General features: G+C 42.9%; 1 protein-coding gene across 1 annotated transcript in view; it reads left to right on the plus strand.

Moving 5' to 3' along the window:
- Positions 1-1,635: 1,635 nt before the first annotated feature.
- TSPAN6 (tetraspanin 6) overlaps positions 1,636-20,628 on the plus strand; it is a 132,569-nt gene continuing 113,576 nt past the window's right edge. Inside the window, exon 1 of the mRNA XM_086918794.1 lies at positions 1,636-1,828. Coding sequence (XP_086774920.1) covers positions 1,742-1,828 — 87 coding nt within the window. The 5' untranslated portion in view covers positions 1,636-1,741. The remainder of the gene's footprint in view (positions 1,829-20,628) is intronic.

Genomic DNA, 20,628 nt, shown 5'->3' on the forward strand with positions numbered 1-20,628 from the left:
TAAGCAGGCTATCATATGGATCTGAATCTTCCCAGTCTGCTCTCTCTCTTCTTCTCCTAGTAGTTCTCGCCTCTTCAGAGTACTTGTAAAGTGCACTACTTACCCGTGAGGTACACTCTAAAGTTGCAAATATCAGTGAAATGCTGCATATGATTGGTGGGGGCATAAGGAGTTTCATCATACCATGCTGACCTATTCATTTTTATGAACTTACTTATTGTTCTGCAAACCCTCCCCTTTAGCTCATTCATAACTTTAATTATTTTACATGTATCATTGTAACTTTTATTAACATCTTAATACAGTCTTCATAGATGAGGGATACATAGCCCCACTTTCCCGCGACGCCTGTCATTGGCATCTGGCCGCTGTTCAATTCTTCGGTCATCAGGTCACAAACATCGTTTACTAGGCATGCGCGATTTGTTCGTCATCCAGACGCCATTTTCATATTGTCATGATTGTGTTAGGCCCAAACATTTACTATTGATAAAAGAATCAAAAACTGTCATTATTTCCTTAAACATATGATCCTCGCTGTTCACCACCCACTTCTACTCTATCCCATGTTATTGTTATTTTATGAGCAAAAGCATTAACAATAGCAGCCTTCTTTTAAATTCAAGCAAGCAGATGCCGGGCATGTGGTTCATCAAGACCACGTGTTAGTCCTTCTTGCGCATGCGTGAGTTTACCCCTCTCAAAGCAAGAAGGTCACTTTATTACTACGCAATTCTAGTTCGCACATGTGCAAAACATTTCCACACACTAGAGCGAGTTTTTGTCATGTTGCCATTTTATTTCACATTAATTTAAGCATGCGTAAAGTTTTTATCCCCATATTGGTGACTGCTGTGTATTAATTCCATTCCATTCCATTCATAGTTTTAACAGTTAATAATTGCTAACGAGGATTGTTCCGAGCAAGTTTTGTTTTCTTGAATTCTTGCTCCATCAACACCATCACTGCAACACATGCACTAATTTTGAAAATGTATTGCAGAAAAATTCAGCCTGGATTAGCAATGTCCAGCCAAGCTAAATTACTTCTCTAATGATACAAAAACACAAATCAAAAATGAAAATCTTTGGACAACACTTTTTTTACGGAGGTGTTTCAAGCGGCCAGGACTAAATGGGGAAAACATATTAAGAAACCAATAGCCTAATAAGGCAATACCTATTGATTGTTTAGCATTGTAACTAGACAGCCACCTCAGTAACCCAGTTATTGCTTATTCATTTTTAATTTATTTTATAACGGTTCTTATATCACTTCTATGTTGGCATGGATATCAAAGGTGTGTATCAAATAAGCTAATTATTTCACACTGCTACTAATTGTGAAAACGTTAAAGCTCTGTAAGACTAGTTGTAAGTGAAATGCAATTACCTTGATCCCTTGTGCACCTATTATACATTACTCCGCTTCGCTCTACACATTATTAGCACAAAGGAGTTTGTTCTATTACCTTACATTGCAAATATTATGATATTTTGTGGATACCGGGTTTATTTTCTACTGATTTTATGTAGATTTGCGGGTGTTTTGTGCTTCTTTTCATGCAAGATTGCCCTTGTTCTGTGCTTACATTTTTTTTGATCTCGCTTCCGGAAACTACCGAGTTTTGCCGAGTCTGTCCGAGCCTGCTGTGAGTAGTTCGTCGGTGACGGCGACAGTCCCGGTCAGAGGAGTGCAGGAGTTAGAGTTCTGTTTTTCAGCGGTAGACGAGGTCACGTCATGGCGTCACCTTCCAGTCGATTACAGACCAAGCCGGTCATCACCTGCCTGAAGAGCGTGCTGCTGATCTACACTTTCATTTTTTGGGTGAGAGCAGCGGGGAACCGGGAGAGCCGTTCCCTATGGAGGAGGAACAAGGGGTCGGTAGCGCAGGGTAGTGGAAGATTTGAAAGAGGAAAATGTTCCCTTCTTTTTCCTAAACTATGGCCCTGCGAACTTGTATTTTTCTAGTTACGGGGGTAAGCATATCCCAATGGAAGCCTGAATTTAAACTTAACAGATTGAGTTGGCTTCCTTTCCCCTATCCTCGGGCACCATTTTAGGGGCGGCATTGTATAGGTTGTAACTGTCCTCGACCCTCCTCCTATGCAGAATGCCCCGAAGGAGGACTGCTGTTCATTATTCCTAACTCTGCCCCTACCGGTGTTCGTGGCAGTCTCCCAACCCCCACTTCTTTCCGTGTTTCGCTTTCTTATTGGCACGTAAAAAACCTAAATTTAAAAAAATCTGGAACTCGCTCTCTCCGCTTATCCAGATCTCAACTTTGTTCTTAAACGTAATTCAGAGCTGCCCTCGGATACTGTGCGTGACTGGTTTCTTTCTGTCTGCATGAGGGTCTTTGTGACTTTGCTGCAAGTGTGTGTGTGGGGGAGGAGGGGTTGGGGGGGGGGGGGGGGTGATGGTAGTGGTTTCAACTGTTGATTACTTGATTTTGTGACCCCAGCGCATTTAAAATGAGAAGGGTACTAACGTTTGCTAGTCTAAACTGACGAGTGCTGCATGGAATTGTGATTTGAGAAATATTTTAGGCAGCAGGTAGGAAGAAGACAAGAATATTCGCACCCAGCTGTCAAGATCTTCGTTAAGTGTGAAGAAATGTTTGGTAAATCAAATGCCGCTGTGTCAATATTTATTCATCATTTCATCATTTACACAAAGGATTGGACTTTTAAGAAGTTAATTTTGGTACACTTTTGAACAAAGAAAAATGGCAGTCCTACTATAAAACATTAAGCTTTTATAATTGAAAATAATGAATAAGAAGGTATCCTTAAGTGATATACTGGCTTTACAGAGTGAGACATTGGGTGATAACTTGTTCTTTATTGCGCACTGAATTGGTTAGGGTATCTCAAGTTCCTGGAGTGAGTGTTATTTTCGTTTACTGAATGACGAACGGAGAAAACCTCAGCATTTTTCTTCTAAAGTTTAACAAAGTCTGTCTTATACCCCCATTCATCCAGTTTCAATTATGTTTTTCATCATTCCAGTTCACAAATGTAGAAAGTGTACATCCAAATATCCTACTTTTTTTGTATTGATATTTTACGAAGTTGACACGTTATGTCAGGCTTCACAACGAGCAGCTCGTGTGATACTACTGGCAGCTCCCCTGCTACCTTCAAGTAACTTTCCTGCATTCTTCCGTCTACTAAATTAGAAGCTTTTGCTTGATTACATTAATATCCCAAAATTGAAAAGTGTATATTTGAGAAATAAATGAGTGTATTTTCAGATCTGATATTCCGTTGTTAGAAGAAAATGTTGAATTTCCCAAATATATATTTAAATATGTGATTTGAGTGAGAACTTGTGTAGCGTTGGTGAGACATAAATAATATTATCTTGGTACCAAGTGCATTGGAGCTATGGCTGTTATGTAATCCCCATGTTGTCATTCCACATTAACAAAGCATTTTTTTTTACATTACTAATGGCTACCGTGCCTGATGCACTGAGTTGAGCACTGCTGATAATCTTTCATGTAGTCGCTACGGATGTATTCTTGTCTAATATGGTCACTATTAAAGCTCTAATAATATTAGAAGCTCTGGATGCTTTTAATTAAACAGACATGGCTCTTGTTACAGAAAATGTTGTCGACCCCTGCAATAGATGTTATTTCTAATGTACCTTTTTTTGTGTGTACAATATTAAAAAGCAATATTGTGTCACTCGTAAAACTTTGTGATCCAGAAAGTACTTTTGTTCCCATTTCATTGCTTTCCAAGAAGGCAGTACATCGTTTTGGTAAGTATATGGCGTTTGCATTCTGGTGCTTGTTGGCTTTGGTGTGTGTTCTGTGCATTTATTTATTTATATACTTGTGCATTTATTTATTTATATACTTGAAGTCAATGAATTTTCTTTTAGATAGCCTGTGATCTTTTGTGGCCTATTCCATGGAATATAGTTCAGAGCAACTGCTCTACCGATAGTCATCAAGCTGTCCACCAAGTGCAAGACTTGGTGTACAATGCTGATTTGTAGATCGGTTGATAGCAACCTAGAATTATTGGAGTTAAAGAGCAGTACGTTGTTTTAGTTCAAGCAAGTTAACATTTAATTCAGACAGTTACATTTTCTTACATTTTATTGTACTCGGAGATTATATTCTATAAAAAGGAATCTGGTTACAAGTGTTCTCTACATAAAATATTAATACTCCATGATGTATCCTGGATGATTCAACAGGCCTTCAAGTTGATCGTTAATCATCCCTACATATTGATTGTGTAAAATACCCTGTGCTTTTCTGGGAAACCAGACGTTATCACTAGTGGAGAGCTTGCTTCGAGAAGATGTTTCCATCCTAGGCTCCTCTAAAACCCCGTGCTTCACTATGTCTGGATCTAGAATAGTAATCCAATTAAAGCCCTGACAATGTGTTGCGGCATAGAAATCGGTGTGGAGTCCATAAGTACCTGGTCACATTGAAATAAGATAATTTGCATGTAGCCATCATTAAGTGCTTTATTTAAAAAGGATATGCATTGTTTTACAAAACCCCATGATGTATGGTGTGTTTTTAAAATAGACAGAAAATTGTTGTGAAAACATTTCTTAATGTATATAAATTTTGTTCCTAATTTGTAATGAAAATATTTTTGGTGTGAATCTTTGTTCTGCCAAATTTCAACTATGGCGTTTAGTTGCTGTCACACTACCACAAAGCCACCAGTTTTACTAACGACCCAAAACTCCTCAGATTAAATTGTGAAAGGTGTATACTTGTTTTTTTACATGAATAAAACATATTGCCTTTAGAATAAAAATACATAAGTGGAAGGATAAAATGGTATTTATTCAAATACCTTTTGGCACTGTCTTTCTTCATGTATTACCTGTTTAAGGGATTAGCTTAAACTTTTCATTTTTCCACATAGACCCTTTTGAAAACTATAGGCAAGAATACTGTCAATTAGCTCAGTTATTGGTATTCATAATCTGTTTGGGAAAAAAAAAATATATATATATTCTCCAACAAACAAGTTTGCCTGCTAAGGAGTGAGCCCACAAACAGGTAAGTCCATTGCCACACATCTTTATTGTGAAATACAGACGAGGAGGCTGCTCAGCATCACAGGAGTAAAGTCCAGTATTGCCTGACGCGTTTCGTGTATGAGCACTTCCTCAAAGGCACCGGATGCAGAGACACAGGCACGGCGGTTTTCGGCACCAAATTTCAAGTTCGACCCCGCCCAAATGGGCGTGGCCACCCCTGTGTCCTGTTGGATGATGTAGTGCTGGTATTCCTGACAGTGAGGTGCCGTGGCGGTGCTTGCAATTATCAACAATGAAACCTCAGTGGGTTTGTGGTGTTGAGCTTAGGTCCCCGCTGCAACGTGCTTTTCACAAAAATCTGCTCCTGTCCCAAATGCAGCAGCGTTGTCAAGCGCCAGGTTATAGCATCAGAAGTACTGTTCAGATTGCTACATGAACACCCAATCCCATATTTCTTTTGGAACCAGTCATCAGGGGAAAACCACAGCCACAAAGCACACCTCATACTGGATTTCTATGTGCATGGAGAATCAGGTGTATTTTGGACTTGACAGATTTAGGAACGAACTCAAGAATTCAGGTCTGCAGCGGAAACCTTAGTGCCTTATTTTATGGGCACATCTAATGCAGGGTGCACTCTGCACTAGCCAGGATGCATGCACCATGGACCAGGCTGAGTGTTGGTGTATGTAGCCACCTGGCCTCCATGTAGTTTGTGCAATGGTAATGTGATCAGTGTAGCGAGCGAGCGGTGGGGCATCTTAAATTAATGCATGTCTTAAAAGCTGTAATATACAAGCTTTTTTAAAAAACGTATCTTGATGAGTTTTAAATACAGTGCTTACAAATTGGCTGTCACAAGAACAACACTTGTAAAGGTTTAACATCCCTCAGACAAAGAAATTAAAGACTTTCCCCCATAGTGCCCACAATGTGTCTTATGGGCATTCTTGAGCAAACTCCATTCAAACTTCTACAACAGCTGTCTCCAGTTCAGAGAATATCATCCTGCTTCTATAGCTACACCATGACTATGACTCAGACATACAGTGAGTTAAAGACTTAGTTTTAACAGATGTTTCAGAACTTGTCTTATAGAGCAATTTCTTCATTCACTCTTATAAAGCCATTTCTTCATTCACTCCCTTCCTACACTTAGTCACCATTAGCATCTACATCTTCTCTCTGACACTTTCTGTAGGGCTCTATAGCCTGCTTCAGTTCTCAAAATATATTGTTTATCATCATTGGACAGTCTGAATCTAGTAGGAAAAACGGGTTGTCATTGCTGCCAGGAGCTACTTTGCCTTCTTGACTGGTCTGGTTCACTCTTCTTTTTAATTGAGCTGCTCCTATCGGTTAATGTTGATAATGCATAGTCCTCCTAATTTCTGCCTAGCTGCAGTGAGAAAGTGGTCCCTGGGTAGTTCAACATAAAGTTAGGCTGTGATTCATTGGACCTCCTTTTTTTTTTTAGTCGTGGCTTGTAAGCATCAATGTGCTAGGAGCATAGCATGAACATTGTCAAAGGCAGTGGTCTTCTTGGAAGCTGTTGATATGCAAGATCTTGCGTGATAAATAGAAAGAGTATTAAAGCACGACTTAGAGGGGGCGATGGTCCCTTTCACCAGTTGATCTTCTTTCCTACAGGATTTGATTGAGCAGAAGTTGTGTGCTTATTCTGTAAAATAGTGTTAGTATTGGACAGGTTATGCTCCATACAGCAGGCCTGAGTTAGTTATTGTTAAAAGAAAGGGATCAAGGCTGCTAGGCCTGGTTGGTCGTTTGGACACCAAGTATATCAGATGCCAAATGTCTGGAATGTTTATTGTGAAAAGATAAGAGAATGGCAGATGGTAAGACTTATCGTGAAAAACATGCTTTGAAGGCAGTAAATCGTTAAGTGTGTATTATTATTTATTGCACAATTAAAGCCTGTTGACAGGTGTTTGTTACATGGAAACTTACAGACTGCTGCAGTATGCAAGGGTTTTAATATTAAGTTCATGCACATTATTTAGCTGTATGTGTATTAAATTGCTTTTCAGATCTGTCTTGACAGCTCTAGCACTCTGCTAGTCTCTTGTAATTGCAAAAATCATGCACATACCAAGACGGTGGGACGTGAGTAGGCACTCTTCAGCCATTAGTCTTTTCAAGCCTCATACATATTCTCCTTCTGCTGATTACTGCATATTGCGTTGTGCAAGGGGCCAGCCCATTTAAGCCAGTTGCTTTTTTTGTCCCTTGAGTGACAATGTTTCACCTTATCACAAAGACATATAATTAAAAATACAAATAAAGGCGTCGATGGTCAAACAACTCAGCTCGCACAGCACAAGTTCAGGGTAAGTGCAAAGACACAATCATAAAGTAACGTACTCAAAGGTACTGACAACACTTCGTCACCTATCTAATGTTTGACAAATATAGGAAAGAAACTTTAGAATATTCATAACATAAGATTTCCGGAGCACCACATAATTAAGGTATATTGGTCCATCAATCCGACAGGTCCCGTGGTTATCTTCAGAGAACAGAAAATTGATAGTGCATGAATTAAAAGTACGAAACACCCACATTGATTGGAATCCAAAAATGATACAGCAGGCTCGTTTCACAACTTTTTCAAGGCTGTAAGTTTGAAAAATTCATACATTTGAACACTGTACTATATCAATTATTAAAGGTAATCATAGTTTGTTACATATTATCTATTGGTCATTCCATTGATCACAGAGCAAGTAACACAATACTAATGTGCCAGGTTTAATAGTATAATCCTGAATTGTTTTTTAAAAGCAAAGGAAATTATATAAATAACCAAGACTTCAGTTTAAAGAATTATCAGAAAAGATAAGAGAAGACCTTAGATGTGACCCAAACACCAATTACTCAATTATGGAGTGTGACGATAGTGCTAGTAGTAAAGTGAAAGCAACAGACCAAGAACTTTTGCCCAGAAGAACCATGAGAGTTCAAAGCAAAGTACACACCATTGTGTTTTTTTGCGTAGGCGAACTTTTCAAACATAAAGACCATGTCCCAATTTTCCAAGTATGAAAAATGTCATATTCGTACTATATTTTTTTATTTTATACTTTTTATTTATTTATGTGCTCCAGCAATTGCATGATGATTTCCTTAACCCCTTCAATGCTTATGACGGAACAGTTCCGTCATCAGCGTCGGTTGGGCTGTGCTGATGACGGAACCGTTCCGTCATGACCACACCCGTTTTTCGAATCTTCAGCACAGCGCGAAAATTCACGCCGCGCTGAAGAGATTAATTAGGTTCTGCCATTGTAGCACTCCTTTTTATGAGCCTAGATCACTGTTTAACCCTGCTGGTTTATCAGTTCTGTTTTGTCTCTGTTCAATACCCTAGTGGTACATTCCAACAATTTCCTGTTAAAACAGGCATGTACCACTATCCCATCATAAAATATTACTATAGTTTTTCTTATAATTAAAAGCTCCAAAATGAAGACAAATGAGGTAACGTATGGCTGATCATCTGTGTCATGAAAGCTACACTGAGTTGGATGGCGATTGAGGGGGTCTATTATAGGAGAAACATGAGTGTCACTTAATCACATTGACAAGAAGTTTAGAAGATAATAGGCATTTGCTAATGTTGATGGCAGAGGTACATTCATTGTGTGCACAAGAAAATGAGTTCCAGTAGGCCCGCTGGATGACTTGTGGAAAAAATGTAAGGGGTTGGTGGAACTGGACACTATGATGGAAATTGAATGTTTCAAGTGGTTTGCTCTGGTCATTCTGGCATGCAAGTCCAATGGGGATTTGATGATGTGAGTTGACTATGATGCCCTGAAGAATATCATTTGTTTACACTGTTGCCCTCTACTCAACGTCCTCAGCATATCATCGGGTATCATTTCCTCAGGAGTCCCATAATATTTTTTGTGACTCTTTAGGGAGCATTCTAATATTAAAGAATTACCTTTGGGTTAGTTGCCAAACCATCTGTTTCTAAAAGTGCCATGCATATATTATTCCACTATGTTGAGTGAGTAACAGATTTCCAAGACGATATCCATGTTTTTAGTGCAAATGTTGGTGAGCATGATGAAGTGTTGGAAAAGGTGCAACTCAATTCGAAGGAAAGTGTGGTAACGTTAAAGTAAGAGAAAGGCAGGATTAAAAGTAATGCAGCTGGCTGTCTGGTCATCTGGTGTCTTGAATTTGAGTCGAGTCCAAAGAAAGGTTTGTTAAAGGTGTTCAGTGAGGCACCCAATGCTTATGCAATTTTTCATATTGTTGGTCAAATCTAATGTTTGGTTTATGCTGCATTTTGCATCAGTTACCACACCAATGAGATGTTTGTTCAAAAAGAATGAGAAATTGAAGAGAAGCGATACGTTTGAGAAAGCTTTTGGGCATGTGAAAGAGGGAATTGTGCCAGTTAGACCATTAAAATCGTATTACAGAAGTATTATAATGACTGATGTGAGAGGATGCGGACTAGGAATGGTGTGTTAAAGCAGGAAAGGGAAAGACAAGAGTTGTAGTATTTGCTCTAGGCCACTTGTTGCATCGGTGTTCCCGATGTCGTGGTGGTATTCTATAGAATGCCATGGGAAATGGAATGCTGGGGGCAAATGATGGCAGTTGGAAGGACTTTGGCAGCGCTGATAAGGCAGCTCTCTACTGTTGCTTTGGACAACTTAATAAAGTTCATTTAAACCTACCCCATGTGCTGTCTGTTTCACTGGCGACGAGTGGCGAACCCGGCAGGAAGAGAGCACCCGCTTTAGGGCCAGCAGCTGTCTGATTATTATTCAAGGTGGCTGAGGTGAAATTAGTACCTTTTTGGAAAAACTGTGGGAACGAGAAGGCGTTCCAGAAATCATTGTAGCCGACAATGGAGTACAATTGGTATCTCGTGTCATACGAGAGGTTTTATGATTGCATGGTGTGGAGCACATCAGATAAAAAATCACAGAAACCTGTGTTATGGGGAGCACTATGCACTCATTCACAATTACGTGATTTGTTTTTTCTTGTTTTTCATATATCTTTTAAATCCAGCTGCAACTTAATAAATTTATCAACCTTATAATTCTTCAAAAATTCAACTGTTCAGAAATTGTGCCCACAGCCTTAAACCTCAGACTGAGATCATAAACAAACAAAAAAAGTAAATTCTCTTCAAACAGTGCTTGTATTTTCTTTCTTCAAAGTTGCTTTATTCTTCTTCTTTTTTCATCAATCAATATGGTAATTTGAATTCTTCAAACAACTCTCCATCATTCAACAAATGAAGCCATATCCCAATGCATTTCGGTATGCACCTTCGTCAGGGGAATGCACTATAAGTAACATAAAAATCTATCACATACATATCAAAAAATATATAGTATTTACAATCACAGATTTCGTACATTTCATCATTCAGTGAATCATTCTTAAACAGAAACCAGAAGAACTCCCAAAGTATTAGGTACATCACATGTGTAATTAAAAGTCATGCTCAAAAAAGTTCACCTGCCACCTTATAAACCAAACCGAAAACGTGGTAAACAGCCCGACTCCAGCGTCACCTCCTACACACTATATATAAAATAAACTAATCTCAACGTAAAAACCATGCCCTCGCCAAATAATCTAGAGTTCATGAAGTGCCATCGCTGTGCAATCTTACCTTCACTCACAACAATAAAGCCAGCCAATCTCAAAGTCGGTGCTTCCCTTTTTCTAAAAAAACATTGGCAAAAAACTTAGTGTCCTAATTCCATAATTTCATAACTCGTTTGTGCATTTCAGACAGAACCAGTACTCACTCGGTCTGTCGGACCCCGTTCATGAATCCTTGTAGCGCTACTCAAATTAAAACGTTTCCTTCCTCTGTAACACATAAGAAGGAAGTCTCCTTAGTATTGAAATAATTGTGACACTGTGGAGTTCGTCCTAATCTCTGTTGTGTCACCTTACCTTTATCTTTTAGATCAGGCGCACTGTGTGACTCTCAAGTTCTCTCGTTCTATGGCTCTCTCGCTATGTTGAACCGTGCTCAAGACGCCGGTATATGGCGTCTGACGTCATAGTGCTAGCGACATAAAAACGGACTACAAACTTGTTCGTACTCTTCCAAAATGGCGATCATTTGTTTACTACTCGATAAATTTCGAGTAGATAAATACCTAATCACGGAGTGAAACTGTAACTGTGCTCTGCTAACTTGAAAAATTGAAACAAGTGTATAGAATCAATACTGCTCCGTATTTAGAAATTATATGTGAAATTTTGTGAGCATGAGTGTTAATGACGAATAAATGTGATGTGAACAAAAACATTTAAAATACAGATACCAAGCATATGTATTACAACACAATTTTACAGGAAACAAATCATCTCAATCTTGTCATTGAGTCCGTAGGGAGTCAACGTCCTAAGGGACTTTATCCAATATGTTTCTCTTTGTGCCAACAGTCTAGTTATATCAACATGTGGTTTTTCCACCAGTCTCTCTAACACAGTAAATTTTAGTTGAGGTATCGTATGTCCCTTCTCATGCCAATGTACAGCCAAACATGATTTCATATTTTTTGTACGTATCACACTCTTGTGTTCGGTCATCCGAACCTTCACCTTCCTTGTGGTGCGTCCAACATAAACAAGTCCACATGGACATTTGATTGCATATATTAGAACACTCGAATTTCAGTCAGATGTGTGTCTTAAGGTTATCTGTTTACCTGTTTGGGGGTGGGCAAATAAATTGCCTACCATTACGTTACCACAATGGCCACAGTTTTGACATTTCATCATACCTTTCTGGCCCAAATCTGTGCTTTCATGCCTGCGACTTTTCAAGATCTCCTTAATGTTCCTTGACCTGGAATGTGCAAACAGAGGTTTATCTAGAAATACCTGTCTAAAATCAGGTTCTTGCTCAATTATTTCCCATCGTTTCCTGATGCATTTTTTTATAGCCGCTGTGGAAAATTCTAATACATAGACTTCCCTCCTGTTTTTTGCCAATGTTGTTTTTTTAGAAAAAGGGAAGCACCGACTTTGATATTGGCTGGCTTTATTGTTGTGAGTGAAGGTAAGAGTGCACAGCGATGGCACTTCATGAACTCTAGATTATTTGGCGAGGGCATGGTTTTTACGGTGAGATTAGTTTATTTTATATATAGTGTGTAGGAGGGGACGCTGGAGTCGGGCTGTTTAACACGTTTTCGGTTTGGTTTATAAGGTGGCAGGTGAACTTTTTTGAGCATGACTTTTAATTACACATGTGATGTACCTAATACTTTAATAATAAAGTCAGAGGAATTTATGAGCCCAAGAGCCGCCGAGGCAGGAATCGAACCCTGGTCCCGGGCCTGAGCTCTGCATCAAGGTCTGCCGCTCTAACCATTTGAGCCACACTATCGCCCTCACTCTTATCTATCTATCGCCCTCACTCTTATCTATCTATCGCCCTCACTCTACTATCTATCGCCCTCACTCTGCTATCTATCGCCCTCACTCTGCTATCTATCGCCCTCACTCTGCTATCTATCGCCCTCACTCTATCTATCGCCCTCACTCTGCTATCTATCGCCCTCACTCTGCTATCTATCGCCCTCACTCTGCTATCTATCGCCCTCACTCTGCTATCTATCGCCCTCACTCTGCTATCTATCGCCCTCACTCTGCTATCTATCGCCCTCACTCTGCTATCTATCGCCCTCACTCTGCTATCTATCGCCCTCACTCTGCTATCTATCGCCCTCACTCTGCTATCTATCGCCCTCACTCTGCTATCTATCGCCCTCACTCTGCTATCTATCGCCCTCACTCTGCTATCTATCGCCCTCACTCTGCTATCTATCGCCCTCACTCTTATCTATCTATTGCCCTCACTCTTATCTATCTATCTATCGCCCTCAATCTTATCTAGCTATCTATCGCCCTCACTCTTATCTATCTATCTATCTATCGCCCTCACTCTTATCTATCTATCTATCGCCCTCACTCGGTCTATCGCTATCGCCCTCACTCGGTCTATCGCTATCGCCCTCACTCTATCTATATTAAAAAAAAAAAGCCATTGTTATTTGTAATACCAATACATCTAAGTCACGTAAATACAACACATATTGCATTACAAATGCTATAGGTGTCACATTTGCGAAAGTTATAACTTTTGGCATTGTAAATGACAAAGCTAATAATTTCGCTATTTTCAAAACCAACACATAAATAAAAAAATTGTCATTTACAATACCAATAGCTCAAACTTTCCTAATGCAAGACCTATTGCATTGCAAATGCTTGTTACACATGCTAACAGTCTCTAAAAAGATATTAGTACCAGTGTAGCATACACATGCAGCAGTGAAAAAGGTGATCAGTCAACCTTTGCAAAGGGCCGTCCACTTCACAGCAGCAAAAGTCACATTTTTTAGTTATTTTTAAACCGTGTGGGCTACAAACGATTTATTAGTTAAAATCGTCAGATTATGCCGCAGATGTTGTATTATGTGGCAAATATGGCAGGCCCATAATTATACAGAAAACGTTTGCAAACTAGGATATTTTAGCCTTTCATGTTTAACCTGCTCTTGTGGAAAAAGGGAGGAGAAGTGCTGATGACAGAAACTCCATGGCTCAGAGACAAATGGCTTGTGCTTCCACTTTTTTTTTTTCTTTTGGTGTAAGACTTTATTTAAAGTTGCCAGTAGTACAATAGATGATTCAGTAGATCAAAGGTCCGTCGACCATCACTCATCATCACATCTTCAGTAGTACACAGCTGTTTACCCGACAACCTTCCGGTCCGGCAGCGATTGTTAGCTCAGTACATAAGGCATTCGAAGAGTATTTGCTTAATGCGTATCGTCTTACTTTTTTATTTATATTTCAACAAAACTTTAGACTCAATAATATCAGATAGTCACTTACAACCATACAGTGTATCGTCAATTACACTAGCCGGTTCAAAGCTCCCGAGCAGTCATCCCATCCCTTCCTAACCCCAGGCCATATAGCACCCCTGATGTTCGATTCCCAATCCTTCTCCTACCTCCACCCTACCTCCCGGTGTCTCACTCATCCACCTCTTCCTCATCCCCCGAGCTGTCTACCTCCTCTTCAGAAAGAGGCTCGCATAGGTCCCCTCTGTACATGTTCCATGACTGCTATGCCATGTTCCATTTGCGAGGGTTAGCTCTCATTTTATATACTGCACGCTCAAGCAACATGAGTCTGTCCATCGTCCTGCACCACAGCGCTAATGTCGGCGTTTCCGCCACTCCCCACCTCTGCGCAATGTCTCGCTTGGCCACCATAGTCCTAATCGTAACCCATTGCTGCCTCCGATGTGTCAGATCAGTCCCTTCCCACACATTGGCAAGAGCTTGGGAGATGGTGCGCATGATTTGTCGCCAATAACCCAAGATAGCTGGGCATTCCCAAAGTGTGTGAAACAGTGTCCCCTCCTCTCCACACCCTCTGAAACAATATGGATTTTCTGCCCTATGCATTTTATGTAAGGAGGTTCTGGTGTAATATACCCTGTGTAGTATCTTGAATTGTTTCAGCCTGAACCGAGCTGAGACGCCCGCTTCTCGCGGTGATGCCAATGCAGCGTTCCAGTCTGTCTCATCCATGGCTCCCAGCTCAGTTTCCCGTTTTTCTTTTAGCTTAATCAAAGGGTCCGGTAGATTATTCAATAATTTACGATAAGTGAGCGAAGTGGCGCCTGTTTGCATAAAACCCGTGAGCAGGCTGTCCTCCAGTGGCGAAGAGTCCGGGACGTTCGCCCCTGGCTCAATAGCTGCCATCAATGCGTGTCTTATTTGTATGTATCTGTAGGTTTCATTGGGGCCTAATGCGTATTGCTGCTGTAAGTGTGAGAAAGGGACCACTCCATTACTGGTCCATAAATCTCCTACTGTCGTGATTCCAATGTTATCCCATTGAGTGAATCCCTTGCTGGATCTAAGACAGCCTAGTTGTTTGGTGTCCCACAGCGGTGTAAGCCTAGTTATGACCCCTCTCCATTTAAGTCTCGTCTGCACCCTGTGCCAGAGTAGTACGGTGTGCTTAGTTGGGCCGACCAGTTTCGCCGTGAGTCCTTGATTGTATAATGGGGCCAGTAAGCTGTGTGTACCTAATTGTGCTCTATCCGCTAAATATGCTGGGTCATTATGTGGGGCGTGTATCCACTGGTTAATTACTTTAAGCTGCGACGCCCAATAATACAGCTGTATATTAGGCAGAGCTATCCCCCCGTCGTACCACCCTCGGTTGAGTTTGATATGCGCTATTCTGGGTGGGCGTTCTGCCCATAGCAATTCTGTCACCACTGCTGTCACTCTCCGGAAGTAGGAAGGCGGTACCATGATAGGGGTATTCTCCAATACATATAGGAGACGTGGTAACGCCATCATTTTAAATAACGCCGCTCGCCCCAACAACGTAAGAGGTAGAGCCTTCCAGTGTCTCACGTCCGCCCGCAGGCGAGTGAGCGGCGGTAGTAAGTTTTGATCATAAAACACAGCCGCGTCACGAGTGACGTGTATACCCAGGTACATAAATGAGGGGTCGGCTATCGTCAATGGGCAGTTGTCAGGGAGATTCGGAGAGGGACCTTTCAGTACATAAAGGACCGATTTTGTCCAGTTGATTGTGTACCCGGAATTTAGAGCATGTGCGTCTCATATTGCCAGCAACTTCGTAATGCCTGCCTCTGGGTCGGATAGATAAATTAGCATGTCGTCAGTGTGAGAAGTTGGCCCGATATGCAGCGTTCGCTATTCTAGCGACCGCTATGTATCGTTCCAAACGACCCTTATGGTGATTGGTTGTAAGTCAACCTACAGACCAGCTATCCTAGTAGCGTGGATACGAGCAGTCTAAGGCTAAAGACTCGAGAGGGCGTGTTAAGCCAGCTGTTATACCATCACATACCCCTTGAACATCAAGTGAAAGGACACCACACAAGTGTTATGAAAATAAACAGTATATTTATTAAGAATCACAACAGCCCTGTACTCTTTATGAGGACAGGGTACTAAGCACAAACCAAATCTCTTAGGAAAATACTTTAAGTGCACAATTAAAACAAGTGTCCGAGGACACGGAAAGTTTAGTGGTCTCGGGCGGACCCGATAAGGCAAGTCGGAAGCGAGGGACTCGGGACCCTAGAGTAAAGAGGCTATGCAGGCACCGAAGTGCCGAAGTTACCTAGCCACGAGGGCTGCGGCTGCACAAGTCTTACAGGCGTCGGGGGTCTTCGCTGACGAGCCAGGAGCCGGAAGAAAAAGGAGTTGCTGGCCGGCGACCAGTGATGAATAGTTCGTAGAGATCCAAGCCTGGATCAGAGATCGATGATACCTGAAAGCAGAGGGGACCAAGTTCGTACTACTAGCCAGTAGTCAGAGGGTGCCAGGAGGGCACCGGTTGGCCGTCACCTCGACCAGGTGAGTGGGCGACGCTAGGCTCTGCAGTCTCACGGACCAGGAGGCGTTCTCGGCGACCAGGATGGAGGTGCGAGCTGTCCCACGAAGAATGATGCTGTCGGCGTCGCTGGGCCCAGGATTGGGGCAACAAGCCTTGGCAGATCTCGGGCCACGTGGTGGGCCTAAGATGGCGTCTTTGGATGGACCAGGTGGGTCCGGGGTGCTCCTCTCGGAAAAGGGAGCAAGGGCCGGGCTGGAGCAACCAGACCAGCAGTGTTGGTTGTCGGATGTCGTCAAGGAAGGGCACAAGCCAGCGGCTAGTGACCAGACAACGTGCTTGAGCAGCGAGCAGAAGGGCCCCACGCAGATCGTGGAGATGCTGGGAGACTGCACTTCGGTGCTGGAGCTGCTCAGGGTCGGGGCTTCTCGGACCCCAGAGCACTCACCAGAGAATTGCTTCGATGGTCGTGCTGGTTAAGAAAAACGTGCAGGTTTTGATGATGGCCGGTCCCTCGAGGTCTCGTCGCACCCACAGATCACAGCTGAGCTGATGACGTGGGTAGAGGTCGGAGGTGCCAGGGAAGCCGGTTCTCGTCGAGCTGGGCCGTCGGATCCTTGAGGAAGGACTTGACGCAAACCGCAGAGTTCTTAGATGGTGCCCGCTGATGCAGGGTGACTACTCCTTAGTCACAAGGGAGAAATCTTGAGAAGAGTCTCGAATGTCCTTTCGTAGAAAGTAGTTCTTGATTCAAAGATGATCTAATTTGGAAGGTTCCCCGCTCCGGCCTTTATTCTAAAGAAAGGGGTGGGTACATGACTAGGTCCTGCCCTAAGGGTGGGACCAGGAAGGGGGGTAGTTACACCCCTCTCCCCTGCCGGACTTTCCCCAGGCCAGGGCTGGCGCCCCTGGAACTGGTTCTGACCGGCAGATGCGTAGTGAGCACCGGGGTGCCACTCCGCAGTCACCTTCTCGCAAAAGCCCTACCTACCCAGAATACACAAACCCTGTCTGGGACGGTGCGAACACCGCCCTCGACAGGAAACCCTTTGTCCAAGCGCTCCTCGCTGGAAGGACTCCCAGCAGCAGGAGGTCAGACTCGTGTCTGTGGTGGCAGCATCCATTTTGTGGAGCTGAGGCTTTAGTTAACTTTAACCGGGGTTCACAGTTACGTACATGTCGTGTCCCTCTAGAAGGGCGGAATGCTAACCTCGTCGCCAGAATTGGTGAGAGGGCAGCATCCCGATTCGTATGACACCTTACTCGACATGCCTTGATAATGCGACACCGAAGTTACCGATGTGGTACGCGTTATCATGGAACAGCCATTGGGTCTTGATTCCGCAAGCTGCAACCGGGCTCGGCTCGGGCCAGAACCTAGTTCACACGAGCCCACGCACTCTGCCTTCAGGATTGTCAAGGCCTGCCATAGGAGTGACTGATAGGAACTCGGGTGTCCATTGTATGGTTAGATATAGAGCTACTATACCTAAAGCAAAGGGTGATTACACGACTTTGCCCCAGCTGTCATGCAGCCAGTTGTGTCAAATTTAGGAGGCCAGCCAGGGGTGGCATAATACATGCTGCAGCCCCTGGCGGCCCTGGGTACACCTATGCCCTGAGTTACAGGGTCTGATAAGGTGGCCCAGTACCAATTGGTAAATGCACCTAGGGTACATATCGTAATTTAGAAAGAGAACAGCCAGGCTGTGGGTCTGATTGGCAGGCCCACAGCCAGAGAAAGTCGTAAACCAGTGAAACAAAAGCAAAAAAATCTGGGTGATCATAGGATTGCAGACCCTACTCTCCTACAGTCAGCGTACAGGGAAACTCTGTCATCCCAGTCGTCTCCCCATCGCAGACCTTTCAATAATGGGGTACTCCTGATAACAGTAGCCAGCGGTTCCAGAACCAGCGCGAATAGTAGGAGGGAGAGTGGGCATCCTTGTCGTGTCCCCCTGGCCAGAGGGATTTCTCGGGAAATGTGGCCATTGGCTGCTACATGTGAGACAGGATTCGTGTACAACAGTGTGATCCAGGAAATGAATTTGGGGCCAAAGCCCATGCGGGTCAACACCGCGAACAGATACTGCCACTCCACCATATCGAACGCCATTCTGGCACCCAATGATAGTATTGCAGCCGGTTCCGTCAGCAGCGGGGCTCGCGCTATTGCTCCATGCACACGTCGTAGGTTCAATGCCGTGCTTCTATGTGGCATGAAGCCTGACTGGTCCGGGTGAATTAGGTGTGCTAGATGTGGAGTCAGTCTGTTGGCTAACAATTTCGCCAGAATTTTTGCTTCGGCGTTAAGAAGTGAAATCCGGCGGTATGACGCACAGTCTGTGGGTGATTTACCCGGTTTCGGGATGGCCACTATGGTCGCCATCCGCTGATCCAGGGGCAGAGTCCCTCCTTCCCGACACTCCTTAAACATGGCCAGCAGAGGTGGGCTTAGGGCGTCTGCCATAGTCTGGAGCCACTCAATCGGAATCCCGTTGGGGCCCAGCGCTTTGCCTGTGTGCAGCGCATTGACTGCCGTCTGTATCTCGTCCACTGACAGATCTGCCTCCAGCTCATCCACCGCCTCCGGTGGAAGAGTTGTGATTTGTGCAACCTGAAGTGCTGACATTGCTGCTTCCGCTGTGACTTCTACTCTTGGGGTATAGACGTCTTGGAAGTGATCAGCTAAGAGCTCTACAATCTCAGAAGGACGTGAATGTGGTATCCCCTCTGAGTCTTTCAGTTGTAATATGTGTCTGCAGCCCTCCCTTTTTTTTATCTAACCCTGCCAATAATTTACTGGCCTTGTCTCCTATATCATAGACCCTTTGCGCTGTCGCCTCTATGTTTTCGACTGTCCGTCCCCTTTGCACCGGAGCTAGCTGTCCTATTTATGGGCTTATATGAAGATAAATTCATATATAATAACAACCCGTTTTTTGAGTACATCACAGCATACATGCGCTACATTGACGACGTCTTTTTTATTTGGTCTGGAACACATGAAGGCCTAACTGATTTTGTAACATGGCTTAATGGGAGAACAGAAGACATCAAATTTAGTCACACGGCATCCAATAAAAGCATTACATTTTTGGATGTCCAAGTATATTCGACGGAGGGCTCATTAGGTACAACCTTATTTATGAAACCCACTGACAGAAATAAGGCGTTACACTTCACTAGCAACCACCCTAGGAGCCTTAAGCAAAACCTCCCTTTCGGGCAATTTTTAAGGATACGGCGAAATTGTTCAAATAAAGAGGAATATTTCAAACACGCCAACAGCCTAAAGGACCGTCTACTGGAAAGGGGGTACCCTAAGAAACTTTTAAAACATTCTTTGAAAAGAGCCTGGTGGGTCCCTCGTGAGACCCTGTTACAAAAGAAAAAGCAACGGGAATTGACAAGAATTGTTTGCGTCACAACATTTGGACCAAGCACGCATCAGTTTCGGAAACTAGTGTTGCAAAACTGGCATTTGGTGAAAGATCTCCATGACGAACTAAGAGACCCCCCGTTGTTTGCCTACAAAAAAGAAAAAAGTGTGTCAAACCACATAGTAAGGGCAGCTTTGCCAAGAGATCCCAAAGTGACATTGAGAAGCATGTTGGGACTTTCTCCTATTTCCGGCCATCATAAATGCGGGAATTGTTCCTGTTGTGACTCAACAGAAGAAGGAGAGGTATTCTGTTTTGAAAAAATCTTTTGGAAACACACTACGTTCACAAATTGCCTGACAAAAAACGTTGTATACGGAGTTTGGTGCCCATGCCGAAAACTCTACATTGGAAAAACAACACAGGAGGCGAGACAAAGAATTACACAACACAAATCAAGAATTAGGAAACAGGTACCCAATGCACCATTGGTCCATCATTGGTCCACACATGGTCATAAAGAATGCGATTTACACTGGACAATCATTTCTAAAATTGAGTATGACACGAGAGGTGGAGATATTGAGCTGAAATTGGCTCAGAGAGAAGCGTTTTTAATAATGAAGTATAATACAGCCACAACAGGCCTGAATGAAATTTCGGAAATCTACAGGGGGGCCCCTGTCTAACTATACGTTAAACACAAATCATGCACGGATTGCAATTGTCAACAGATTATGATTGAACTACCGTAACCACAATCCTTTGTTCCGTGATTGGATACTACGAAGGCACTTAAGC

The sequence above is a fragment of the Lissotriton vulgaris genome, chromosome 4_1, assembly GCF_964263255.1.
Source record: "Lissotriton vulgaris chromosome 4_1, aLisVul1.2, whole genome shotgun sequence".
Lineage (NCBI taxonomy): Eukaryota > Metazoa > Chordata > Amphibia > Caudata > Salamandridae > Lissotriton > Lissotriton vulgaris.